Here is a 27,971-nt window from a genome sequence, read left to right as displayed (position 1 = left end):
TCTCTGGCATCACTGTCAGCCCTGGGTACAACTGACGCTTGCACATCTCCCATGAGGGGGAGTGCCCTCTCTCCTGAGGCAGCCCATTCCATCTTTGGAAGGTGTTGATTCTTGTGGGTTAATGCATGAACTGCTGAGTGGATCCACAAGGCTGGAACTGTTGGTGGGGAAATGAGATATGAATATGAATAATACAGGGCCCTCACCTTCAAAAGAGAACACAGCCAGATGTAAATAATTACACCAAAGTATTAGAAGCCTGTGGGTGAGGCGTGTCCAAAGGTGGGAGTATATGAAGAAGTGTAGTGTATTTGGAGAAAATCAACGATGTTCATGTGGTGAAGGGTGTGTGGAGGTAACAGCAGAGAGAGACTGGCAGGTGGTGGGACGGGTGGCTTAGGCTTAACTCTGTGTGTCACGTGGAGCCAGATGCCCCTCTGAGGCAGGGAGTGCCAGGAGCAGGTGTGGCAAAGGACCAGCTGGGGAGGGGGAGAGTAATTTCTGTAACCAAACTTTGTTGTTGTTCAGTCGCTCAATTGTGTCTGACTCTTTGTGACCCCATGGACTGCAGCACACCAGGCTTCCCTGTCCATCACCGACTCCCGGAGCTTGCTCAAACTCAGGTCCACAAGTCGGTGATGCCATCCAACCATCTCATCCTGTCGTCCCCTTCTCCTCCTGCCTTCAATCTTTCCCAGCATCAGAGTCTTTTCTAAGAAGTCAGTTCTTCACATCAGGTGGCCAAAGTATTGGAGCATCAGCTTCAGCATCAGTCCTTCCAATGAATATTCAGGGTTGATTTCCTTTAGGATTGACTAGTTTGATCTTCTTGCAGTCCAAGGGACTCTCCAGAGTGTTCTCCAACACCACAGTTCAAAAGCATCAATTCTTCAGTGCTCAGCCTTCCTTATGGTCCAACTCTTACATCCATACATGACCACTGGAAAAACCATAGCTTTGACTATAAGGACCTTTCTTGGTAACCAAACTTAGGACCTCCTGTCTCCACAGATGACAGAAAAACCACTCTTGACTCTTGAAGTAATTCAGACTCCTCAAGATTTGCACTCGGACTATGTGGACTGCTCAACTTTTGGCCTTCTCGTCCTGCTGTGATCTGAGTGTTGAGTGGGGTGAGGGTCTGGCTCTGCTGACCTTTGGTCGTGGGATTTTGTGACCTGCTCAGCCATCATCCCTGGCTAGCAGATCCCCAGCACTGCCCTCTGACTCTCGGCCGCCTGTTCCATCTGTTCGCAGCCACCTCCCACTTTGGCTTGTCCTTGCCACAGCCTCAGCCGTGGGATTCACTTCCCCATACTACAGTCAGGCTGGTCTTAGGTCCCGGCTCCCTTCAGTGTTCCTTGAGAGGGTCTCTGGCCACATCAGAATTGCCCTCTGCCATCTACTGGAGGGCCTTGGGGGGTGCCACATTAGGCCCTAAGGAACGCTCTCCCCAGGCCCCGCATGTTGGCATGGGGTCTCTGTGGGGCCATTTCCTCCCAGAGAGCCTCGAGGTGAACAAGGCACTAGCCCCTCTACTCTGGGCTTTCTACAGGGGTCTCTTCCTTGCCTCTGCCCCTGGGGGTTGAACCCACATCAGGCGAGACACAGGCCCTGCTCATAGTCTCTTGCTCCTGCTCCTTACCTCCTGATCCCTCTCTGGGCATTTCCCTCAATCCCAAGAGGGACTTGTCTTCTTCCTGGAGGGCAGGAAACCGCCTTCATGTTAATTTCATGTCTTCCCCGCTCCAGGGCTTACAGTTAAACATTTTATACCCTGAGACCACTCAGCCTGTGATTCTCAATAATTAAAAGAACATTCCTAGGATTTAGAAAACCCTTTCTGCAGTCCTCAAAGCCCTTCTCTTTCAAATGAAAAGCCCTATCATTCATAATGATTCTTTTGCAAATGAGCTTTCAGAAGAGCCTGTTTTAAAGGTCAAAATCTGAAGACAGTCTCCTGTATTCTCAGCTATGTCTGCTTTCCCCTGAGGTGATGGAGGTCTCAGTGTCAGTGGGAAGAGGGCCTCAGGACAGACATCCTCCCCAACCTGGAAATGACCTTGGATAATACATCAGAAATTTGTTCTTCTACGTGTAATGTACTTAGTCTCCTTGATGGTGTTTCTGTTGGCTCGCATCATTCTGGGGCCTGCTGTGGAAGCTCCATGGTACCCTGAGCAGGTCTGTACTGTTCCCTTAGAGAGGGCTCCCTAAGGTCTTGGGTGGCCTTGGCCTTCAGCAGCTTGAAGCCAGGTTTTGGTTCCTGGCCAGAGATTGAGGTCCAGAGATTAAGGTGGAGTCTCGGCAGTGAGAGCACCGGGTCTTAGCCACTAGACCAGCGGTCAGTGACAAGGCCTTGGCCCTTCAGTTTTGCAGAAAAGAATTCCCACAAAGACAGAAAGTAGTGAAACAAGTCAAGTGTTTATCAGGAGAAAGAGTACAGTACGTGTGGATAGACACACAGGTGGACCTAGGGAGAGCCATGCCCTTGTGGTGGTTTGAATCAATTTTATGGGGCGTTTCTTCTGGATTTCCTTTGGCCAGTCATCTCGATCTGTCTGGTTCTGAGTCCATATTTGGTGTGTCTCAGGATCCTCCCGTGTGCACATGTGCATCACTCAGCCAAGATGGATTCCACTGAAGAGGCCTATGGGTAGTTGCCATCACTCCCCTTTTGCTCCAAGGAGCTTTCGAGTTGGGATAGGAGCTTTCGAGTTGGGACGGTTTCCTTGACTTGGAGAATGAGAAATACGTGGTCTCCTTATCTGTTATCTCTGGAGAAGGAAATGGCAATCCACTCTTGCACTCTTGCCTGTAGCCTGATAGGCTATAGTCCATGGGGTCACAAAGAGTCGGACACGACTGAGCGACTTCACTTTCACTTCACTATCTGTTATCTGGGCAGGGCCCAGCTTCTTCTCTTGATTGTCCTGCTATGGATATTTTGGAGTTTCTGTCCATAGGGAACAAACTCTAGTTGCTCACCCTGGCGGAGCAGGGATCTCTACCTCCCACCTCACCTTGGTGTTCAGGAGCATTGGGTAAGAACAGGAGGCTGACGTTCTCAAACACCAATCTTGTTTGTAAGGAGTTCCAAGAAAGAAAACCCCATATGCTTCAGACTTGGCAGGATGCTAATGGGAGAGAAACTGGCTGATGTGTCAGTAACACAGCTGTGGGTTATGGCATGAGGTGACCGTTACTTTTTAAGTCTTCGTAAGATCTGAGCTGTGAGCAAGCTGCTCCTTGCCTGAAGTTGCTGTGAGAGCCTAGTACAGACCAGTGCCTGTCAAGGGTACATGTGCCTGCAGATCCTGCAGGGTCTTGTGGACATGCAGCCTTGGGTTCAGGAGCTCTGCTTGGACCTAAGGTCCCCATTTATAAAGAGCTCCCAGGTTGTTAGCTAATGCAAGTTCCTAAACCTGACTTCAGAGAAGGCAATGGCACCCCACTCCAGTACTCTTGCCTGGAAAATCCCATGGATGGAGGAGCCTGGTGGGCCGCAGTCCATGGGGTCTCTAAGAGTCGGACACGACTGAGCGACTTCACTTTCACTTTTCACTTTCATGCATTGGAGAAGGAAATGGCAACCCACTCCAGTGTTCTTGCCTGGAGAATCCCAGGGACGGGAGAGCCTCGTGGGCTGCTGTCTATGGGGTCGCACAGAGTCGGACACGACTGAAGCAACTTAGCAGCAGCAAACCTGACTTAGAGTTGCATGGATCCAGACCAGGGATTCTGGTTCACCCAAGGCTACTCCCATGGTTACCCCTAGGGTTAACTGAATCAGCATTTCCTGGGGTGACAGTTCTTCAAGTTACCTTGTACAGTAGGAACAAGCATTTGCTGGTGGTTGCATTTCTGGGTGAAGAGCCTCTAGTGAGCTAAGAAAAAGTTAGCCTGCTAATTTTAGGGAGTAAAGCCTCAAGTTCTAGCTGTTGGGTGTAAAAACATGTCTACTAAAAAATACAGTCACAACCTGAAAGTAGAAAGTTATTTTATTTGGTGGAAATGTTTGGGACTCTGAGCCTGGGAGACAGCATCTCAGTAGCTCTGAGAAAACTGCTCCAAGGAGGCAGGAGGGGAAGTCAGGCTATATAAGTTTGCAACAAAGGGAGCAGGCAGTCTGAACATCAAAGATCAGGTATTAAGTTAAGGAATTTAGCATTCTGTGTATGGGAAGACGCAAACCTCTGGGCTCGCTGAGTTCATTCCTTTCATAGGCACCTCAGCTATCTGGGGCCAACCCGTCTCCTGTTCACCTTGCTTCTTGCATTCCCCCAGCTCCTCAGCAAGAACCAAGGGGGCTGACGGCATCTGCTGGATCGCAGTTTTGGGAGCCCTCATTCACATTTGGAGGCCAGAAATTGCTGATGGCTGTGACATTTCTTGCTGATTAATATGTCAGGAGATATTTTCATTTCACAAGCAGGTCCATTATTTTTCTAACTCTAAGCAGTCGATCATCCGATTGTTGCATAACAAATTATTCCCGCAGCTAGCAACTTAAAAGAACTCCTATTTTTCGCTCATCACTTTGCAGGACAGCCTCTCAGCATAGGGCTTGGCTGGGTGGTTCCTGCTCAGGGTCTCTCAAATGGCTGTATTCAGACACTGTCTGGGGCTGCCGGCATCTGAAGGCCCAGTTGAGCTGGCGGTCCCTGTGAAAGTCACTCAGTCAAGTTCGACTCTTTGCAACTGGAATTCTCCAGGCCAGAATACTGGAGTGGGTAGCCTATCTCTTCTCCAGGGGATTTTCCCAACCCAGGAATCAAACCGGGGTCTCCTGAATTGCAGGTGGATTCTTCACCAGCTGAGCTAACTTAAGGTCCCTGTTAGCTAACAGGTGGTGTGCTTAAGTGACTGGCAGTGAATGCTGCTTGTCGACAGGGAGCTCAGTTGGGGTTGGCACTGGAATACCTCCAGGTGGCCTTGCCATGTGTGGGCTCCTCACAGCATGGTGGCTGGGCTCCCAGAGTGCATCCTAAAGGACGCATCTGGAGAGCAAACACCTTCAGTGGAAGATGCAAATCTTCTTCTGACCTAGCCTTTGAAGTCACTCAGCATCGCTTATGCCACATTCCATTTGTTCTACTACTACTACTCCTACTACTACCACTAAGTCACTTCAGTCATGTCCGACTCTGTGCGACCCCAGAGACAGCAGCCCACCAGGCTCCCCCGTCCCTGGGATTCTCCAGGCAAGAACACTGGAGTGGGTTGCCATTTCCTTCTCCAATGCATGAAAGTGAAAAGTGAAAGTGAAGTCGCTCAGTCGTGTCTGACCCTCAGCGACCCCATGGACCGCAGCCTTCCAGGCTCCTCCATCCATGGGATTTTCCAGGCAAGAGTACTGGAGTGGGGTGCCATTGCCTTCTCCACCATTTGTTATAAGAAAGTCACAAAGGCCAGCTCAGATGCCCAGGGTTAGGGGTCGTGCCCACCTTTAATCCACCACAATTCCCATCTCTAAATTGAATAGTCTAGGTGGTATTTTACTTGCTCTGGGAGCATAGGAGTAAGACTTCTGTGTGACTTTTCATATGCACAAGGGCCCTTTCTTGCGATCCATTGATCTCCTCTGCTGATTCCTCACCAAGGGAGAGCCACAGTAGAAATCTACTTGGAGTCTGGGTAGAGAAGACATGGGAGAAAGATGCTCAGAAATGACGTCAGCATCCGTGTTGGGCTTTTATCCTCTCATCGAGGTTTCTTCTGAAAGTCTAAAATCACTTTATATGAAGCCAAGAGCTCTCATTGAGGTTCCTTCTGAAAGTAAAAAATCACTTTATATGAAGCCGAGAGATATAGAGGGCAGTAACTAAACCTTACAGCCCTCTCCTGTGTTTGTCAGAACACATGTCAAAATTCTCCAGCAGAGCCAGATGAGAAGATGAAGTTTAAATGAAGTAGACTGTAAGGTCCACATTCCTCATCATCATTCTAATATTGCCTACTACTGTTGAAAGTTTCCTTCATTGGCATGTGCTTTGCTGCTTCTTAAAATAGCTCCATGACCAAATGCCGTAATTCTGAAAAGCGTGATAAAAAAAGGTTCTCTGATCATGCTCATTCCTGAATATTTTTAGCAGAGCAATAATTAGGATTTGGAGGAAGCCGGGTGCCTCATTATGTCAGCAGAGGGCTTGGCTTCCTTCAGAGACCCACCTCCTAACCGGCCAAAGCGAATCTCTCCCCAACCCCAGTTTCCAGTTACTCAGCCCCAGAGACCTCACCCTGTGTCTTCAGAGAAAGGGTGAGCCCATGTCACCAGTGTCCGTGTGTGACTAGACGCTCCTCTTAACATTTCAGCAGGCAGGGCTCATGAGTGCGATGCCTGCCTGCTGAAAGATGGGACGTACTCCTCACCAGAAAAGCTCCTAGCTGCTCTCACTGAGGTGAGGATGTGGTCTCAGGGCCCCTGGCTTGGGGCCCCTCGCCCACCAGAGCCCCCTGCACAGTTGCATCAGTTGAGTGCTATTAGTATCCATGCGTTTAGATGTTTCTGTCCTCTGCCTTCTACTTAGATTTGTGTTTTGAGCCCACTGTCTTACAGCGTGCTATAAGAAGTTTCTGGCCTCAGGGCCAGAGTATATTTGTGGCAGAGTGAGTGGAGGGCGCAGCGCTTGCAGGACACTGAAGTCCAGTGTGGCGAGGCCAAGGCTGGTCCAGCCCATTGCTCAGCTCTCCTAGGAAACAAGGAGAACAATGCCCGCCGCCACTGCGTAGCACAGAGACCTTGGCTTAGGGAGTGAAGGGGGAAAGAAGGTCTGGGAGGAGACTGGAGAGAAGCACAGGGAAGAGAGAAGACAAGCTGCTGCAGAGTCGAGGATTCAAATCTAAATACAAAGGACAGTGTTTGAATCTAAATACAAAGCCAATGAGGATGTTGAGCAGGATTTTGAAAGACTGTTCTGCAGCTCTGGCTGTGGGAGAGTGGATTTGAGGGGATAGAAAAGTGATATCCATGGAGGCTGGTTTTGAAGCTCTTGCTGTAATCTTTGAACAAAATGGGGTTAGGTTGGTTTAAATGGAGAATGGAGAGAAGCAGGTGAACCAGGGAGACACTTGGGAAGTAGGTTGGTGAGTGGAAATACATTGATTGGACATAAGGACTAAGGGAGAGGGAGGTGGCACGGGTGAGGCCAAGGTCATCTTGCACAGCCAGCGCATTTCTCAACTCTGGAGGCTGAGGTTAGTACTTGCCTCCTGAGGCTTGAGTGACTTGCTCAAGTCTAGAAACAGGACCCAGAACTCTTGTCCCTAAGCTCTGTCCATCATGCTGTGTCAGGCCTGATATCTCTGACTGAGTGTGAGCACCATCATATTAGATAGATTTCAATTGCCAGCACGTGATTTCAGTCAACAACAGAAGTATAAGCACAAACCAGAATCTTGTCTTTTTAAATTATTTTTAATTTATTTTATATTGGAGTATAGTTGATTAACCATGTTGTGTTATTTTCAGGTGTACAGCAAAGTGAATCAGTTATATGTGGACATATTTCTGCTCTTTTTAAGACTATTTTCCCATATAGGCCATTCCAGAGTATTGAATACAGTTCCCTATGCTACACAGCAGGTTTTTAGTTATCTATTTTATACACAGTAGGGTGTATATGTCAATCCCACTCTCTCAATTTATTCCTTCCCTCCATCCCCTGGTAACCACAAGTTTGTTTTCTACATCTGTGACTCTCCTTCTGTTTTATCAATGAGTTCATCTGTACACAACATTTTTTTTTAGATTCTACATATAAGTGTTATCATGTGATATTTGTCTTTCTGTGTTTGACTTACTTCACTTTTTATGACAATCTCTAGGTCCATTCATGTTGCTGCAAATGCCATTATTTTGTTCTTTTTATGACTGAGTAATATTCTGTTGTATATATGTACCACATCTTCTTTATCCATTTCTCTGTTGATGGACATTTAGGCTGCTTCCATCTCTTGGCTATTGTAAATAGTGCTTCAATGAACTTTAGGGTGCATGTATCTTTTCTAACCATGGTTTTCTCTGGATAGATGCCCAGGAGTGGGACTGCTGGGTCATGTGGTAGGTCTATTTTTAGTTGTTTAAGGGGCCTTCATACTGCTTTCTATAGTGGCTGTGTCAATTTACATTCCCATCCACAGTGTAGGACAGTCCCCTTTTCTCCACACCGACTCCAGCATTTACTGTTTGTAGATTTTTTGATGATGGGCATTCTGAGGTGATATCTTGTTGTAGTTTTGATTTGCATTTTTCTAATAGTTAGCGATGTTGAGCATCTTTTCATGTGCCTCTTGGCCATCTGTTTGTCTTTGGAGAAATCTCTATTTAGATCTTCTGCCCATTTTTAAAAATATTTTTTAAATTTTGGTTTGGCTGCACTGGGCCTTTGTTGCTGTGTGCAAGCTTTCTCTAGTTGTGGTGAGCAGGGCTCCTCTCGAGTTGTGGTGTGCAGTCTTCTTATTGCCACGGCTTCTCCTGTTGGAGAGCATGGGCTCTAAGGCATGGGCTCAGTAGTTGTGGCTCACACAGGCTTAGTTGCTTTGCAGGATGTGGAATTTTAATCCATTTTGAGTTTATATTTTTGCATGGTGTTAAGGAATGTTCTAATTTCATTTTTTTACATGTAGGTACATGTAGGTGTCCAGTTTTCCCAGCACCATTTATTGACAAGGATGTCTTTTCTCCATTGTACAGTCTGCCCCCTTTGGATAGAGTAATTGACCACAGGTGTGTGGGTTTATTTCTGAGTTTTCTATCCTGCTCCATTGATCTATATATCTGCTTTTGTGACAGTACTATCCTGTTTTGATGACTGTAGCTTTCTAGTATAGTCTGAAGTCAGGAAGCTTGATTCCTCCAGCTCCATTTTTCTTTTTCAAGATTGCTTTGAGAATTTGGAGTCTTTTGCGTCTCCATCCAAATTTAAAATTTCTGTTGTAGTTCTATGAAAAATGCCATTTGTACTTTGATAGGGATTTTATTGAATCTGTAGAGTTTGTTGGGTAGTATAGGCATTTTGACAGTATAGGTTCTTCCTATCCAAGAACATGATATATCTTTCCATCTATTTATGTCATATTTATTTCACCAGGTTCTTGTCTTTGATAACACTTGTGACTTCTTTATGGCCCTGTATTGGTACACTCAAATATATCTTTGAGGACTTTAAGGAAGTTCTATGAGAACTTGGCACCCTCTGTGCTTGTTTGTTTCTTCTCAGTCCCAGTAGAGTACAGATGAAAAGGCCTTCGTGTGGTGAAACCACCATTGAGAGTAGATTGCTCTTAGAGGTGCTCTCATCGAGCACCCCCTGGGCATGTCTTTAGATCAGAGACAATAAAAATACTGCATCCTTCTTCTTTTCCTTTGCTATAACATGATGCAGAACTCCCTGGGGAAGAAGGGGAGTTGCTGTGATCTCACAAATTCTTTGACTCGACTGCTATGCTCCATTCACTTACTCATTTAATTTGCATGTATCGAGAACTTTCCATGTGCTAGACACTGGGGCACTGAACTGGGTGCTGGACACATAAAGATGATCAAGACACAGCCTGTGCTTTCAGAGTGCTCCCTTTCCACAAGGAAATGGATACTGAAAATGCTTTTGTTAATGGCAGTCAAATTTATATTTTAATGGCTGTGGATTCTGCCTGGTGACATCAGGAAAGACTTCCCAGAGGCATAGCCTTAAGACTGGACCCTGTATGATGAGGAGCTACTCTGCAGCTGCTGTGGGCAGGGAAGGGGTTTCTGGGGCAGGAAAGAAGGGCTTGAAATGAGCAAATGCCGAGAGCCAGGTGAGTGCCTGGTGCATCCAGGGAACGGGTCCAGTATGACAAACACGCAGTGTCTGTGGCAGGTAGGGAGTGCCTGGAATTGAACCTGGCAGAGTCGGCTGGGGCCAGATGTGAAAACCACCCTGACCTAGGAGCTGCCACTTTGTCCTGGACAGGAGAGTCATTCAAGAAAATGGGTCACCTGAGATCATCTTAGTTGTTTTTTCTTCATCCTGTCTTTTCTATTTGAACAGGGATGTTTGTTCCAACACAGAGAACAGAAGGCATCTCAACATCAGACATCATCACCAGGATTGTCCGTGACTATGATGTTTATGCCCGACGCAACCTCCAGAGAGGGTACACAGCCAAGGAACTGAATGTCAGCTTTATCAATGTAAGTGTGCCAGCCCACACCTCTGAGGACCAGCGCGTCACGCTACTGCGGGCACTGTTTACAAATCACTTACTTTACACCACTCGATATTCTTGATGTTTTACATTTATTGTCTCATTCAGTCCACATAACAGCCCAACGATGTATTATTACCCCATTTTATAGAGGGAGAAACCAATGTCCAAACATTATTTGACCAAGGCATACAGGTAGTGAGTGAACATCACATTTTTTGAAGGAGCTGCCTCACCTCCCTTTCCACACCCCAACCTCCCCATTTAGAGTTCTCAGACTTGGGTGAAGGGTTTCTGAGAGATCTGCCCTCATGAAAAGCAAGAGTTGTCTTCTGCTCCAAGGGAAGGAAGGAGCACAGAGGCACTAAAAAACTAAACCCAGAGAAAATGCTTTCTTGTTTTAACGGTTTACATTTTCATTTTATTAAGGCCTTATAGATACTCATTAGAAACTTTAACAGCTGCTTTTTTTTTGTCCAGAGAAATTACAGCCACTTTAAAAAAGCCCAAAGTCTTTGGCTTCCTTTTGTATTTCTGCTGTATTGTTCTCACAGAGCTGCTGTTAGTTTAATAATAGAGCACCCATTAAAACAATCTTTAAACAAGCAAAACAAGCTGTTAAAAAGCCAAGAGGGCAGCCCAGTTGCTAGAGGTGATGCTAGTGAGTCTGGATGACCATGTTTGCCTGAACTCCAAGGAGCTGATCGAGGTGAACAAAATAAGAGCTCTCCACACATACAGAATTTCCACACACACACCCCAAAATAGAAACGGTGATTTTTCTACAAAACTAGATGTTTACAATTATGTGCAGCCACAGTTATCCAGCAGCTTACACAAACCAATCATTGGTGCCTCCAAATAAGGCAGGGTTCATTCAGTAATCGTAAGTCAGTGATGATCAGTTGTCCTCAGGAGGCGGGGAGTGTTGGGAGTCTGGGCTCTGTGGCTTCGTACAGACTGGGCAAAAAAATGGAAAATGTCAGGTTCAAGTGGCAAACAGAACAAGTGGCTGAAAAGAATTCAGTCAAAGTGATTAGTTGGTATCTTACAGAGCATAAAGCCCTGGTTATTTCAATAAATTAAACTGCCTGTTCTTTTAAATTGAATTCAGTCACCCATCCAGGCATGCCGAGCCATTTCTGAAAGTTATTGCTCGCGCTCTTTCAACGGCCTGTGATAAGCCACTTAGCTCAGGGAACCATGTAGTCCATGTGGATGTGCCCGTTGCCTTTCTGTGACCACAAGCTGCGCTGTGGCACAGAGAGTGCATCACGTGTTGGGTGAGTGTGTAGATGAATCACAGAACCTCGAGTGGCAGGAACCTGACGAGGGTCAGTCACCAGCCCGAGTCCCTGAATTTGTCAATAGAAAAATGAGGAAAGTTGAGTTCAGAGGGACCTGGCTCAAGTCCCTCAAGCAAAGTAGAGGCAGAAGCAGTAGCAGCCTCCCAGCCTTGTGCGCCCTGGTCCAGAGCCCAGTCTGGTGTTCCGAGCAGCTCCTGAGAGCAGTGGAGAGTCGCCTGTATTATATACAGCTGGCTGCAGCACATGGCGCACACCTCGCCCTGAGGCTGCAGTGACGTTTGTGAAGTCTCCATCAGGGACTCCGGCCAGGTTTGCAATACTGTATGTGGCTCCAAAAATCCTGAAATATGAAATGGACTTCAATTCCATATAGTGAAGAAAGGTGAGAAATCTTATTACCCCTTAAGGAGGAAATGTATTATGCTTTCATGGAGGAAAAGAGCCTTTGTTTCATGGTATCTCCATGGTTTTGATTCCACTTTCACCAGGTAACATGATTAAATGCTTCTGTTGCTTACGAGTAATCAAACAGCCAACACACACTGAACTTCTACTAAATGCCAGGCATTGTGCCAAGTACTTACATGCATTATCTGATCTAACTGTTACAGCAACCCTGTAGGGTAGGGACAGTAATTATCCCTATTTTACAGATGAGAAAACTGAGGTTTAGAGATGGCAGGTGAGTTGCCCAGCATCTGATGCCTTCTAGGCACATAGGTATAGCAGTGCGGCATCAAGGCTATGAACAAAGTCCCAGTCCAGAGAAGCGCTCAGAACAAAATTTTCTTCATTACCAAGGAAACTGATGTGCTTCCATTAGCTTAATGGGAAATATCATGACAGTGACAATTTCAGTGTAATACATGGGTGCTAAGGCCCAGCCAGTGGCTCACTTATTTCAACCAATATTGGTTTTAACAATGTCTCAGTAAAATAGAGAACTCGGGCTGCTTCTGAGTGGCCATTCTGTGTACAGTTCATATTTTTGTCTAAGTGTCAGGAGAACTGACGGGATGCATTCACCTAGTATCTATCCAAAATAAACAGCAAATGGATACTTTTGGTTCTCTTGTATAAGTGAATTCAACTCTATTTACAAGGAAGAGAACATTACAGCCACTTGTACTTTGCTGTACCCATTCAAGTCGACTAAGCAGAAGTGACTTTTCTTACAAGAGATGGGCCTTCCCATCAATCCAGCCCTTGGAAACTAGCATCCTGACTCTTCAGGTTAAGAACCTGCACAAGTTGAAATAAAATCTGACCATCTGTGAGTGACTAATCTCTCCCCAGCCCTTTTGGGTAAATCCCTTTCTTTCTCCTTTAATTTTTGACCAGGAGAAGAAGTACCGCTTCCAAAACCAGGTAGACAAGATGAAGGAGAAGGTCAAAAACGTGGAAGAAAGATCAAAGGAATTTGTGAACAGAGTGGAAGAAAAGAGTCATGATCTAATTCAGAAGTGGGAAGAGAAATCGAGGGAATTCATTGGTAACTTCCTAGAACTGTTCGGGCCTGATGGAGCATGGGTATGTAAATTATTTCACTTCTTCCTACAATAATGGGTGTTTTCAGTTTATCCTCCTTTCCAAGGACCTACTCAAGGGTGTCCTTTGTCAGTCCAATATGTGACCTCCACTTTGAGCATTAGCCCAAATGACTTCAAGTCTATGCACTTCTTTATTTAGTTTCTGCTTTTCCTCTCTATATGGCACCCAGGAGTGCCCAAAGCCAACTCTGTTCTCTATTTCTATTTCTTGTTTGAAGTCATTTGGTAGTCACTGAATGTCTATTACTGCAAAGGTTGGTTTCATAGCTCATCCCAATCTCCCAGTTGGCAGATGCATAGCTTATGGGTAAGAGTGAAGTAGGTCAGTGGCATCATGGATCTTGTGTTATAAAACAAGGCCAGTGCCTCTTGGATCAACCAGAGGAAGAGGATGCAAAAGAAATGTAGCTGCCTTGATCACTTTTTGTGATCAGGAACTCCTCTTTCATTGGTTGGAAGAGAGAGAAGAGGTGAGACTTTGTACTCATCATGCCCTGATTTGCCCCTGTTTTTTCCATGATATATATGTGCTGGGATAAGGCATAAAAGTCTTAGGGGATGGAGGCCATGATTTGAATCTTAAAACTGAGACAGAAAATGCAGACAGGGTCTCTTGCCTAAATTCTATATAGAATTCTGAGTGAAAATTACAGACAGAGAAAAGAAAATTCTGGAAACCACCTTGTACTCCACTGGTATTTCTTTTTTTCCCCCTCCATTTCTATTTTTATTATTTTTAAAATTAATTAATTTATTTTAATTGGAGGGTAATTACTTTACAATATTGTAGTGGTTTTTGCCATACATTGACATGAATCAGCCATGGGTGTACATGTGTCCCCCATCCTGAACCCCCCTCCCACCTCCCTCCCCATCCCACCCCTCAGGGTTGTCCCAATGCACTGGCTTTGAGTGCCCTGTTTCATGCGTTGAACTTGGACTGGTGATCTATTTCATATATGGTAATATACATGTTTCAATGCTATTCTCTCAAATCATCCCACCCTTGCCTTCTCCCACAGAGTTCAAAAGTCTGTTCTTTATATCTGTGTCTCTTTTGCTCTCTCACATATAGGGTCATCGTTACCATCTTTCTAAATTCCATATATATGCATTAATATACTGTATTGGTAGTTTTTTTTCCTGACTTACTTCACTCTGTATAATAGGCTCCACCTATTAGAACTGATTCATTCATTAGAACTATTTCATCCACCTCATTAGAACTGATTCAAATGTGTTCTTTTTAATAGCTGAGTAATATTCCATTGTGTATATGTACCACAGCTTTCTTATCCATTCATCTGCCGCCGGACATCTAGGTTGCTTTCATGTCCTAGCTATTGTAAATAGTGCTATCATGAACACTGGGGTACATGTGTCTCTTTCAATTAAAGATCTAAAAAAAATGGAGTAAAGATCTAAATGTAAGACCAGAAACTATAAAACTCCTAAAGGAAAACATAGGCAAAACACTCTCTGACATAAATCACAGCAGGATCCTTTATGACCCACCTCCCAGAGTAATGGAAATAAAAGCAAAAATAAACAAATGGGACCTAATTAAACTTAAAAGCTTTTGCACAATGAAGGAAACTATAAGCAATATGAAAAGACAGCATTCAGACTGGGAGAAAATAATAGCAAACGAAGCAACTGACAATTAATCTCAAAAATATACAAGCAGCTCATGCAGCTCAATTCCAGAAAAATAAACGACCCAATCAAAAAGTGGGCCAAAGAACTAAACAGACATTTCTCCCAAGAAGACATACAGATGGCTAACACACACATGAAAAGATGCTCAACATCACTCATTCATTATCAGAGAAATACAAATCAAAACCATAATGAGGTACCATCTCACACCAGTCAAAATGGCTGCGATCCAAAAGTCTACAAGCAATACATGCTGGAGAGGGTGTGGAGAAAAGGGAACCCTCTTACACTGTTGATGGGAATGCAAACTAGTACAGCCACTATGGAGAACAGTGTGGAGATTCCACTGGTATTTCTATTGTGTGTGTACTTCTGAAGTAAATAACCAGTATTATCAGCAGAGTTAATAAAGAGGGTTCTATGGAAGACTTTGTTTTAAAAAATTGATGTATAGTTGATTTACAATGTTGTGTTGATTTCTGCAGTACAGCAAAGTAATTCATTTATACACACACACACATTTTTTTATAGTTTTTTATTATGGTTTATCTTAGGATAAGGAGTATTGTTCTCTGTGCTATATACAGTAGAATATGTTTATCCATTTTATGCCTTAAAGCTTACATCAGCTAACCCCAACCTCCCACTCTATCCCTCCCCCAACCCCCTCCTCCCTTGGAAATCACCAATCTATTCTCTCTCTCTGTGATTCTATTTCATGGATAGCTTCATTTGTGTCATATTTTAGATTCCACATATAAGTATATCATATGGTATTTGTCTTTCTGACTTCACTTAGTATGATAAGTGCTAAGTCCATGTTGCTGAAAATGGTGTTATTTCATTTTTGTTTATGGCTGAGTAGTATTTTATTGTGTATGTGTGTGTGTGTGTGTGTATATACCATGCCTTCTTTATCCACTCTTATTTTGATGGACATTTAGGTTGTTGTCATGACTTAGCGATTGTGAATAGCACTGCTAGGAACACTGGGGTGCATCTATCTTTTTGAATTATAGTTTTGTCTGGATATATGCCCAGGAGGGGATTGCTGGACCATATATGGTAAGTGTTAGTTTTCTGAGGAAACTCCAAACTGTTTTCCACAATGGGTGCACCAACTTAAAATTCCCAGCAACAGTGTAAGAGGGTTCCTTTTTCTCCACACCTTCAGTGTTTGTTATTTGTAGACTTTTTAATGATGGCCATTCTGACTGGTGGGAAGTGCTACCTTATTGTAGTTTTGATCTGCATTTCTCTAATAATTAGTGATTGCCTCTTGACCATCTATATGTCCTTTATGGAGAAATGTCTATTTAAGTCTTCTTCCCATTTTTGAATTGAATTTTTTTTTGTTACTAAGATTGTATTAGCTATTTGCATATTTTGGAAAATAAGCCCTTGTTGGTCTCATCATTTGCAAATATTTTCTCTTATTCTGTAGGTTGTCTTTTCATTTTACAGTTTCTGTTGTTGTGCAAAAGCTTATAAATTTGATTAGGTCTCATTTGTTTATTTCTATTGCCTTGGGAAACTGACCTAGGAAAACATTGGTATGATTTCTGTCAGAATATTTGCCTCATGACCTCTTCTAGGGGTTCTAAGGTGTCGTGCCTTATGTTTAAGTCTATAACCCATTTTGAGTTTATTTTTGTGTATGGTGAGAGGTTGCATTTTTGGGAAACTGACCTAGGAAAACATTGGTATGATTTCTGTCAGAATATTTGCCTCATGACCTCTTCTAGGAGTTCTAAGATGTCATGCCTTATGTTTAAGTCTATAACCCATTTGAGTTTATTTTTGTGTATGGTGAGAGGGTGTGTTTGTTCCAACTTCATTGGTTTGCATGCAGTTTTCCAACATTTCAACACTGCTAAAGAGACTGTCTTTTCCACACTGATTTTCAACAAAGGAGGCAAGAATACACTATCGATTGTATGTATGCAGGTTTATTTCTGAGCTTTCCATTGATCCATATGTCTGTTTTTTTGCCAATATCACTCTGTTTTGATTACTCTAGCATTGTAGTATCGTTTGCAGTCTGGGAGGGTGCTGCATGCCGCTTTGTTCTTTTTCTGTAGGACTGCTTTGTGAATTCTAGGTCTTTTGTTGTTCCACATAAATTTTAAGAGTATTCTATAAAAAAATGTCATGGGTAATATGATAAGGATTACATTAAATCTGTAGATTGTTTTGGGTCTGGTCATTTTAACAATACTAATGCTTCCAATCCAAGAGCATGGGATATCTGAAAGAGATAGTTTTAAAGTAGCTTTCCCTTGAGAGCCAAACGGAATGATTCCATTTGATTTCCCTAATTTTTATTAGCCTAGATATCCTAGTACAACATGAGAAGTCTCTAACAAAATTGATTTTGGCTGAATTATTTTATTGATTGGTTGTCCCTGTTGCCTCTTTGCTCACTGGAGGTGGTTCATAACATTATCTAAAAGTAAAACAATTAAAAGAACAACACCTGAGAAGTTAGAAGAGATGCTTTGCTAAAAGCCTAGCAGCCTCTAAGTGATTATAGAGGCTGCGGTCATAGGCCCACCTTGTCTTGTTGGCTGAGGCTGAGAGAGGGTAGAGGGCTTACAAGGGTCGACTTGAGCCTTCAACAACTTCTAGAGAGAGCTTGCAAGAGCAGAGGAGCCAAGAGTCCGGTTCCTTTTCATTTTCCCTGGGTTTCAGCTCAGATCAAATTATCTGGGATTCCATGGTCTCTGTAACAAGTTTGAAATTTCTCATTAATCTAGTGTATACTTTAATAGTTAACATTTTTCACAACTAATTTTCAGGCTCTGAGGAAACAACTTGCAGTTTTTAAAAAATGAAAAACCAGGTAGGCATTCATTTGTTTACAGGGGTTCAGAAATGTCTGCTTAGATCTTCTGCCCAAATGTTTCAATTTACTTATTTTTAGTTGAGGATAATTGCTTTACAATATTATGTTGGTTTCAGCCACAGGTAAACATATGCCCCCTCCCTCTAGAACCTCCTTCCCACCCCTCTAGGTTGTCAAGAGCACCAGTTTGAGCTCCATGTGTCATACAACATAGTCTCCGTCACAAAACATATTTGCATTACATATGGTAATGTTTATGTTTCTGTGATACTCTAAATTTATCAACTTATCCTACCCTCTCCTTTCTGTCCTGTGTGCATAAGTCTGTTCTCTATGTCTGCATCGCCATTGCCGCCATGCAACTAGGTTCATAAGTACTATCTTTCTAGATTCCATATGTATCTGTTAATATATCACATTTATGTTTCTCTTTCTGAATTACTTCACTCTGTATAATAGGCTTTAGGTTCATCGACCTCATTAGAACTGACTCAGAACTGTTTCTCTGTATGGCTGTGTAATATAGCAATAACATCAACATAGCAGGAAACAAGAGGGTTTTTTATAACTAATTTTATGGACATATAGCTTATTTACAATGTTAACTTTTTATTATGGTTTATCACACAATATTGAATATAATACTTTGAAGGAAGGGAGGGAAGAAAGGAAGAAAGTATAAATAACCATAGAAACTAAGATAACAGTATTGACAGGAGTTGTAAAAGGGGTTACAGGACATGGTGTCATTAATAGACTTGGGTCATATATTTTTAACATGTTGGTTAATATTTGAGTTCTAAAGTTCTTTAAAAATTCTAGGAACAAGTGTCCTAAAATTCTGTAACATCACAAGTTTCTTAGGATCCCACATTTCATTTTACCTTTAAACGTTTATTCAGCAACCATTTTTTACAGTTTATGAAAGTGGTCTTAGGAGCTTAGTGTATTCCTGCTAGTGTGAAAAATAGACCCATGCATCAAGAGATAACTGTAAAACAGTACGGTAAGTGGTATGCAAGGTTAGGAAAGTAAGTCACCTTAGAAAACTTTCTTAGTTTTCTAAGTCACTGGTTTATCTGCATACTCAGTATACTTTGCTCTCATGAGTCATCCTCTAAAGCTCTCTGTGTATAAGTCTTGTCTGTTCTATAGGAACTCAGGTTGATCTCTACTTTTTCAAGGACACAACCTAACCTTGTAAAGTGAGGGTAATTTAGGAAAGTAAGGAGGGAAGCAGAAGGTAAGTGTTTCGGAGTTCCTAGGTGGTATAGTGGTGAGGGCTTTGCTTTCCAATGCAGGGGTCATGGGTTTGATTCCTCGAGGAGAGCTAAGGAAAGCGAGCTAAGGGAGAACTAAGGAGACTTACTTACTCTGTTGTATAGTGGTCTAAGAAAAGCTAAGGAGACTTGCTTACTCTGTTGTATAGTGGTCTAAGAAAAGCTAAGGAGACTTACTTACTCTGACTTATCGTGTTCAAAGGAGAGCTATGGAGAGCTAAGGCGAGCAAAGGTGACTTAGTTACTCTGACCTGTAGTGTTCTAGGGAGAGCTAAGGAGAGCTATGTAGTGCTAAGGCAAGCTAAGGAGACTTACATACTCTGACTTATAGTGTTCTAAGGGGAGCTAAGAGGAACTAAGGAGACTTCCTTGCTCTGACTTACAATGTTCTAAGGAGAGCTAAGGCGACTTACTTTGACCCATAGTTTTCTAAGGAGAGCTATGTAGAGCTAGGGAGAATTACTTACTCTGACCTATAGTTTTCAAAGGACATCTATGGAGAGCTGAGTAGACTTAGTTACTCAGACCTATAGCATTCTGAGGAGAACCAAGGAGAGCTAAGGAAACTTATTTACTCTGACCTATAGTGTTCTAACGGAGAAGGTGATGGCACCCCACTCCAATACTCTTGCCTGGAGAATCCCAGGGGCGGGGAAACCTGGTGGCTGCCGTCTATGGAGTCGCACAGAGTCGGACATGACTGAAGCAACTTAGCAGCAGCAGCAGCAGCATAGTGTTCTAAGGAGAGCTGAGGAGTGCTAAGGCAAGCTAAGGAGACTTACATAATCTGACCTATAGTGTTCTAAGTTGAACTAAGGAGAGCTAAGGTGACTTACTTTCTCTGACCTATATTTGCTAAGGAGAGCTTAGGAGACCTAAGGAGACTTTCTTACTCTGACCTATAGTAAGCTAAGGAAACTTACTTAGAGTGTTCTAAGGAGAGCTAAGAGAGCAAAAGAGAGCTATGGGGAGCTGAGGAGACTTCCTTACTCTGACTTATAGTTTTCTAAGGAGTGCTAAGGAGACTTACTCTGACCTATAGTGTTCTAAGGAGAGCTAAGGAGACTTAATAGTGTTCAGTAGTGGCCTGCTGTGGGACAGGGTCTCTGACTACAGCAGACCTGGGTTACACGGTGTGTGGCTGAATCCCTCTTGGAGGCAGTCGCCCTTAGCCCCACCATAGAGCTGCCAAACAGACGACCCACAACAGATTTCTCAACCTGGGGATCCATCAAAGGGACTTAGAACCTCCTGGAATTTGACATTGTAGTCCAGTGGGAGACTGAGTCAGAGTTGCCTGTGAGTGTCCAGGAATCTCTGGTGGCAGTGTGAGTCAACAGTTTGGCCTCAAGCCAAACAACTGGGAGGGAACAGCAGCCAAACACAGAAAACTGGATTAAAGATTTACTGAGCATGGCCCCGCCCATCAGAACAAGACCCAGTTTCCCCCCCAGTTAGTCTCTCCCATCAGGAAGTTTCCATAAGCCTCTTATCCTTATCCATCAGAGGGCAGATAGAATGAAAAGCACAATCACAGAAAACTAACCAAACAGATCGCATGGGTCACAGCCTTGTCTAACTCAATGAAACTATGAGCCATGACATGTAGGGCCATCCAAGATGGACGGGTCATGGTGGAGAGTTCTGACAAAACCTGGTCCACGGGAGAAGGCAATGGCAAACCACTTCAGTATTCTTGCCTTGAGAACACCATGAACAGTATGAAAAGGCAAAAAGATATGACACTGAAAGATGAACTCCCCAGGTCCGTAGGTGCCTAATATGCTACTGGAGATCAGTGGAGAAACAACTCCAGAAAGAATGAAGAGACAGAGCCAAAGCAAAAATAACACCCAGTTGAGGATGTGACTGGTGATGGAAGTAAAATCCTATGCTGTAAAGAGCAATATCGCATATGAATCTGGAATGTTAGGTCCATGAATCAAAGCAAATTGGAAGTGGTCAAATAGGAGATGGCAAGAGCGAACATAGACATTTTAGGAATCAGTGAACTAAAATGGATGAGAATGGGTGAATTTAATTCAAATGACCATTATATCTACTACTGTGGGAAAGAATCCCTTGGAAGAAACGGAGTAGCCCTCATCAACAACAAAGAGTCCAAATGCAGTACTTGGATGCAGCCTCAAAAATGACAGAATGATCTGTTTGTTCCCAAGGCAACCCATTCAATATCACAATAATCCAGGTCTATGCCCTGACCACTAATGCCGAAGAAGTTGAACGGTTCTATGAAGACCTACAATACTGTCTAGAACCAACACCAAAAAAAGATATCCTGTTTATCATAGGGGACTGGAATGCAAAAGTAAGAAATTAAGAGCTATCTGGAGTAGCAGACAAGTTTGGCCTTAGAATACAAAATGAAGCAAGGCAAAGGCTAACAGAGTTTTGCCAAGAGAACACACTGGTCATAGAAAACACTCTCTTCCAGCAAGACAAGAGATGACTCTACACATGGACATCACCAAATGGTCAACACTGAAATCAGATTGATTATATTCTTTGCGGCCAAAGATGGAGAAGCTCTATACAGTCAGCAAAAACAAGACCGGGAGCTGACTGTGGCTCAAATCATGAACTCCTTATTGCCAAATTCAGACTTACACTGAAGAAAGTAGGGAAAACCACTAGACCATTCAGGTATGACCTAAATCAAATCCCTTACGATTATACCATAGAAGTGACAAACAGACTCAAGGAATAAGATCTGATAGACAGAGTGCCTGAAGAACTATGGACAGAGGTTCATGACATAGTACAGGAGGCACTGATCAATACCATCCCCAAGAAAAATAAATGCAAAAAGGCAGAATGGTTGTCTGAGAAGGCCTTACAAATAGCTGAGAAAAGAAGAGATGTGAAAGGTAAAGGAGAAAAGGAAATATATACCCATCTGAATGCAGAGTTCCAAAGAATAGCAAGGAGAGATAAGAAAGCCTTCCTGAGTCATCAGTGCAAAGAAACAGAGGAAAACAATAGAATGGGAAAGACTAGAGATCTCTTCAAGAAAATTAGAGATACAAGGGAACATTTCATGCAAAGATGGGCTCAATAAAGGATGGAAATGGTATGGACCTAACAGAAGCAGAAGGTATTATGAATAGGTGGCAAGAATACACAGAAGAACTATACAAAAAAGATCTTCAAAAAAAAAAAAAAGATCTTCAGGACCCAGATAACCGCGATGGTGTGATCACTCACCTAGAGCCAGACATCCTGGAGTCTGAAGTCAAGTAAGCCTTAGGAAGCATCACTATGAACAAAGCTAGTGGAGGTGATGCAATTCCAGCTGAGCTATTTTAAGTCCTAAAAGATGATGCTGTGAAAGTGCTGCACTCAATATGTCAGCAAATTTGGAAACCTCAGCAGTGGCCACAGGCCTGGAAAAGGTCAGTTTTCATTCCAATCCCAAATAAAGGCAATGCCAAAGAATGCTCAAACTACTGCACAATTGCACTCATCTAACATCAATAACCTCAGATATGCAGACGACACCACCCGTATGGCAGAAAGTGAAGAGGAACTCAAAAGCCTCTTGATGAAAGTGAAAGTGGAGAGTGAAAAAGTTGGCTTAAAGCTCAACATTCAGAAAACGAAGATCATGGCATCCGGTCCCACCACTTCATGGGAAATAGATGGGGAAACAGTGGAAACAGTGTCAGACTTTATTTTTCTGGGCTCCAAAATCACTACAGATGGTGACTGCAGCCATGAAATTAAAAGACGCTTACTCCTTGGAAGGAAAGTTATGACCAACCTAGATAGCATATTCAAAAGCAGAGACATTACTTTGCCAACAAAGGTTCGTCTAGTCTAAGGCTATGGTTTTTCCTGTGGTCATGTATGGATGTGAGAGTTGGACTGTGAAGAAGGCTGAGCGCCGAAGAATTGATGCTTTTGAACTGTGGTGTTGGAGAAGACTCTTGAGAGTCCCTTGGACTGCAAGGAGATCCAGCCAGTCCATTCTGAAGGAGATCAGCCCTGGGATTTCTTTGGAAGGAATGATGCTAAAGCTGAAGCTCCAGTACTTTGGCCACCTCATGCGAAGAGTTGACTCATTGGAAAAGACTCTGATGCTGGGAGGGATTGGGGGCAGGAGGAGAAGGGGACGACAGAGGATGAGATGGCTGGATGGCATTGCTGACTCGATGGACTTGAGTCTGAGTGAACTCCGGGAGTTGGTGATGGACAGGGAGGCCTGGCGTGCTGTGATTCATGGGGTCGTAAAGAGTCGGACACGACTGAGTGACTGATCTGATCTGATCTGAACATGCCAGCAAAGTAATGCTCAAAATTCTCCAAGTGAGGTTTCAACAATACATAAACTGGTAACTTGCAGATGTTCAAGCTGGATTTAGAAAAGGCAGAGGAACCAGAGATCAAATTGCCAACATCTGCTGGATCATAAAAAAAGCAAGAGAGTTCCAGAAAAACATATACCTCTGCTTTACTGATTACGCCAAAGCCTTTGACTGTGTGGATCACAGCAAACTGTGGAAAAGTCTTCAAGAGATGGGAAGACCTGACCTGCCTCCTGAGAAATCTGTATGCAGGTCAAGAAGCAACAGTTGAAACCAGACATGGAACAATGGACTGGTTCCAAATTGGGAAAGGAGTATGTCAAGGCTGTATATTATCACCTTGCTTATTTAACTTATATGCAGAGTACATCATGCAAAATGCTGGGCTGGATGAAGCACAATCTGGAATCAAGATTGCTGGGAGAAATATCAATAACCTCAGATACACACATGACATCACCCTTATGGCAGAAAGCGAAGAGGAACTAAAGAGCCTCTTGGTGAAAGTGAAAGAGGAGAGTGAAAAAGTTGGCTTAAAATTCAACATTCAAAAAACAAAGATCATGGCATCCAGTCCCATCACTTCATGGCAAATAGATGGGGAAACAATGGAAACAGTGTCAGACTTTATTTTCTTGGGCTCCAAAATCACTGCAGATGGTGACTGCAGCCATGAAATTAAAAGACACTTGCTCCTTGGAAAAAAAGCTATGACCAGAGACATTACTTTGCCCCCAAAAGTCTGTTTAGTCAAAGCTATGGTTTTTCCAGTAGTCATGTATGGATGTGAGAGTTGGACCATAAAGAAAGCTGAGTGCCGAAGAATTGATGCTTTTGAACTGTGGTGTTGGAGAAGACTCTTAAGAATCCCTTGGACTACAAGGAGATCAAACCAGTCAATCCTAAAGGAAATCAGGCCTGAATATTCATTGGAAGGAGTGATGCTAAAGCTAAAACTCTAATACTTTGGCCACCTGATGCAAAGAACTGACTCCTTGGAAGACCCTGATGTTGGAAAAGATTGAAGGCAGGAGGAGGAGGAGATGACAGAGGATGAGATGGCTGGACGGCATCACCGACTCAATGGACATGAGTTGGTGATGGACAGGGAAGTCTGGCATGCTGTAGTCCATGGGTTCACAAAGAGTCGGACATGACTGAGCAACTGAACTGAACTCAAGGAGAGCTAGGGAGACTTCCTTATCGTGACCTATACTGTTCTAAGAGCTAAGGAGAGGTAAAGGGACCAGATATAGGCAAGTTGGTTTCCAGTACTTTTTATTTCACCTCCAATCTCCAATTCAGTTGTACCCTCCAATAAATTAACTAATAGTTTATTTTCTTAACAACACTTTATTTGTAGTTTTTCAGGAACCTCCTTGTTTTTCTCCATAGAGTCTGTGACAATTGACATTCTTACCAACAGTACTCTTTGTACATTTTTTGATGGTGGCCATTCTCACCACTTTGGCATGATATCTCATTGTGGTTTTGATTTGCATTTCTTTTCCCGTGATGTAACATACTTTGCAGAATCAGAAATGAAAGTTAAAATCATAACTAGGAGCTGCCAGCTTCAAAATCAGGAACTAGAAACATCTGTACACACTGCAGATAACCAATACACCCTACCATATTTGATTTAATAGCCTGTATAAGAAATGAAGCCCAATCAAATCCTTAACATTTTTTAAGTAACAGATGAAACCACACTACTGTGGAAAACTTTGTAGTGGAAAGATTTTAGAAATATAGGATAGCATTCAACTCATTTTATTGTACGTTTTGGAATATAAGAGTGGCAAAGTTATAAACATTTGGAAGCTCCATCAGAGTTCAAAAAGAATTTCAACTTCCCTGATTTCCAAGGCAAGTCAACTCTGTATTCTTTGAAAGATCTAAGGAAAATACTTGGCCTAAAATTAATATCTCACATCCCCAAATTTCTTGGAATTTATAGATTGGGATGCGATGGTTGATGATATTAGCTCTCTCAAAATATATTTAGCTCAACAAAGTAGATTTCAGTCCACTTCTTTGGTAAAACAAACCTTTTCATCATAAATACTAAACAGCAAGAATTTGGATTAAATTGAACCCCATGTTATGATGGCAACTGAGAAAATTTTCCTGCCATAGAGTAACCCAAATGGCAATGATTTTGAGAGTGAAATACATCACAAACTGTATCATAGTCTCATAACAAAACAGCTTAATCCTCAAACCATACATAGTGTGCTGTCAGTAAATGTTTCCTGAAGCAGCGCATCATTGGTCAGCCTTCCGATCCTCCATGCCAGGAAAACCCTCCATAATATTTTGTAACAGACAAAATGTTTCTTTTCAACACCATCAAACCAATACTTTACCCCATAATAGCTAAAAAAAAAAAAAATCCATCGTAAGTATGTGCATACACATATATACACACCTCATTTTGTTTATCCATTTATCCATCAGTGGAGATTTAGATTGTTTCCGCTTTATGGCTGTGAACATTAGTTATACAAATATCTGTTTCAGTCTCTACTTTCAAGTCTTTTGAGTGCACACCCAGGAGTAGAACTGCTGAAGCATATGATGATTCTTTTAATTATTTTGAAGAGCTGCCATACTGTTTTCCACGGTGTCTGCACCATTTTACATTCCCTCCACAATGTACAAAGGTTCTAATTTCTGCACATCTTCAGCACTTCTTGTTTTCTGTTTGTTTCTTATAATAGCCATTCTAATGTCATTGCTAAGTATTAAGACGTTTGATTTTGAGAAATATAAAAGTCAGTTTGTGGATCTGAATTAGATTTCCCATTCTCTTTTAGACAGTTTGAAAACTTTGTCTGCCAACAAATACTCAAGTAAAACACAAGTAAACAGGAAAAGCTTCTAACCATGAAAGTTACGGAGAGCTAGTCACGAGCAGGGCTTCAATTCATAGCCGGAGAGCTGTGGGCAAGTTCACTTACCTCTCAGCCACTCCCTTGGGTTGTTGGGAGGATTAAATTGTCACATACTTTAAAGTCTGTTTTAACAGTGCCTGGCACCAGGGATGTGCCAGGCACTGTTTCAGGGCGAGTTGTTGTTTGTTGATTGGAACTCAGGATTCGAACTCTTCTTGAGTTCCATCTTGATTACCAGAGGTCCAAACCATATGTAGCTAGAATATTTTTATTCCTTTTTGGTGGATTTGCTAGAATATATCTGAAACCCTGAAACCTATAAAGGCACTTGTCAAGTCATTTACTGCCTCACCAGATATTAAGAACTTCTTAAAAGGGAAAACATTGTAGGAGAGGAAACAGAAAATTACCGTCATGTGGACAGGACTAGAAATGGGATTATTTTCTTGGGAGAAAACTTTGTAAATGAAAACCTCTTAATACAGCAAAAAACTGAATATAAATACCATTTCTCTTTGAAAATGCTATGCCATGGTCTTCATTATTTGTTATAGTTCTAAAGTGCTTTTCTTCCCAGGAAGCTTATTACAAACTGTCTCCTGACCAGATTCAATTCAGCTCCTTTGCAGGGGAACCACCCTTCAAAATGCACCAGAAACAACAGATCAGAGAGTTTGCAAATCAAGACCCAGAGTTGTTTTGTATGGATATTGCATTGTATGAAGTGTGACTCCACAGTTTATCATTAAGGATTCAAATCATTTCATCCCCTTAGGCAGAATATTCAGTTATGAGCTAGAGTCAAACTATAGTAGACAAGTTGTAGATTCTTTGAAAGTGGGCTTCTAATGGAAATGCTGACAATCCATTAACAGCAGGAAGGCTAATGGCTGCCTCTAAAAATATATCTTAAGATTACAGTAATAAAAACACATATTTTAAAATGCCTGCTCAAATTTCAAGGATTTTTTTTTTATGTCGCTCTTAATAATAGGCCACCCTATCCTTTTGGCATTTGATTTTGTCTCATAAATGGGCTTAATCTAAGTTAATGCTGTTGTACTACAGCATTTTTTTCTGTCTAATTTTGAGGGGTTTGGATGTCATTTGACAGAATTATCAGTGCCTTTAATGGAAGGTGAATAATTGGTATATTTGTAGCATTATGGAATTTTAAATCTGGAAAGGATCTCCGTGATTAGCAAGGCATCTCTGTTGTGTCTGCTGGAGGAGATCTGAGCTCCTAAAAAGTTTATGGGCTAGAACTTAAAAAGGGAAAATAACTGCTGGGGAATTGTTGTGCCTGAGGTCTTTCTCGAGAGACCCACTCTGGTCTTACCCCAGGAGGACTGCAGAAGAATCTAAAGGGCTTGATTACTGAGAAGCTCATCATGATAGAGATGTGGGGAGAGGCCAGCGCTGTGATCTTGGCAGACCAGGTTCCTGCCTGCAGAGCCCAAGCAGTAGCCCCAGCCAGCCACTATGCTTCATCTGCAGGGGCAAGTCGTTGGTGCGGCCTGACCTGGGAACTCAGTGGGGCCCAAGTCAGTCCGATGTGGGTCCTCAAACCAAAACTTTGGGCCCTGAAGCCTCTGTCCCCACTTATGATGAGGAGCTGAGTTATAGCCCCCAGTCATTGCTGGGTGAAGCTCCCAGCCCCACCCAACCAGAAAGCCTGGCCAGAACACCTGGGAAGCTTCCTGGTCCAGCAATACTTGAGCAGAGCCCAGCAGACAGCTGACGGACTGCACAGCAGAGCCAGAGGCACTGCTGAGCCAGGGAACTGAGGGTGCAGATCAGCTTGAATAAGGACCACAAAAACAAAGCGCCTCTCCAGCCTTCAGGTTGATTCTCCCACCATGCCTGGGAAAGTGAAAGTGAAGTTGCTCAGTCGTGTCCGACTCTTTGCGACCCCGT

At 42.9% G+C, this 27,971-nt stretch overlaps 1 protein-coding gene across 3 annotated transcripts in view; it reads left to right on the top strand.

Moving 5' to 3' along the window:
* PCYT1B (phosphate cytidylyltransferase 1B, choline) overlaps positions 1-27,971 on the top strand; it is a 148,626-nt gene that overhangs the window by 110,316 nt on the left and 10,339 nt on the right. For all 3 annotated transcript variants that reach the window (XM_025276004.3, XM_025276003.3, XM_025276005.3), the window contains exons 6-7: positions 10,035-10,177; positions 12,840-13,028. In XM_025276004.3, the coding sequence (XP_025131789.1) occupies positions 10,035-10,177; positions 12,840-13,028 (332 nt within the window). The remainder of the gene's footprint in view (positions 1-10,034; positions 10,178-12,839; positions 13,029-27,971) is intronic.

The sequence above is a fragment of the Bubalus bubalis genome, chromosome X, assembly GCF_019923935.1.
Source record: "Bubalus bubalis isolate 160015118507 breed Murrah chromosome X, NDDB_SH_1, whole genome shotgun sequence".
In the NCBI taxonomy this organism is placed as follows: Eukaryota; Metazoa; Chordata; class Mammalia; order Artiodactyla; family Bovidae; genus Bubalus; species Bubalus bubalis.
This window is presented reverse-complemented; position numbering and strand designations above follow the sequence as displayed.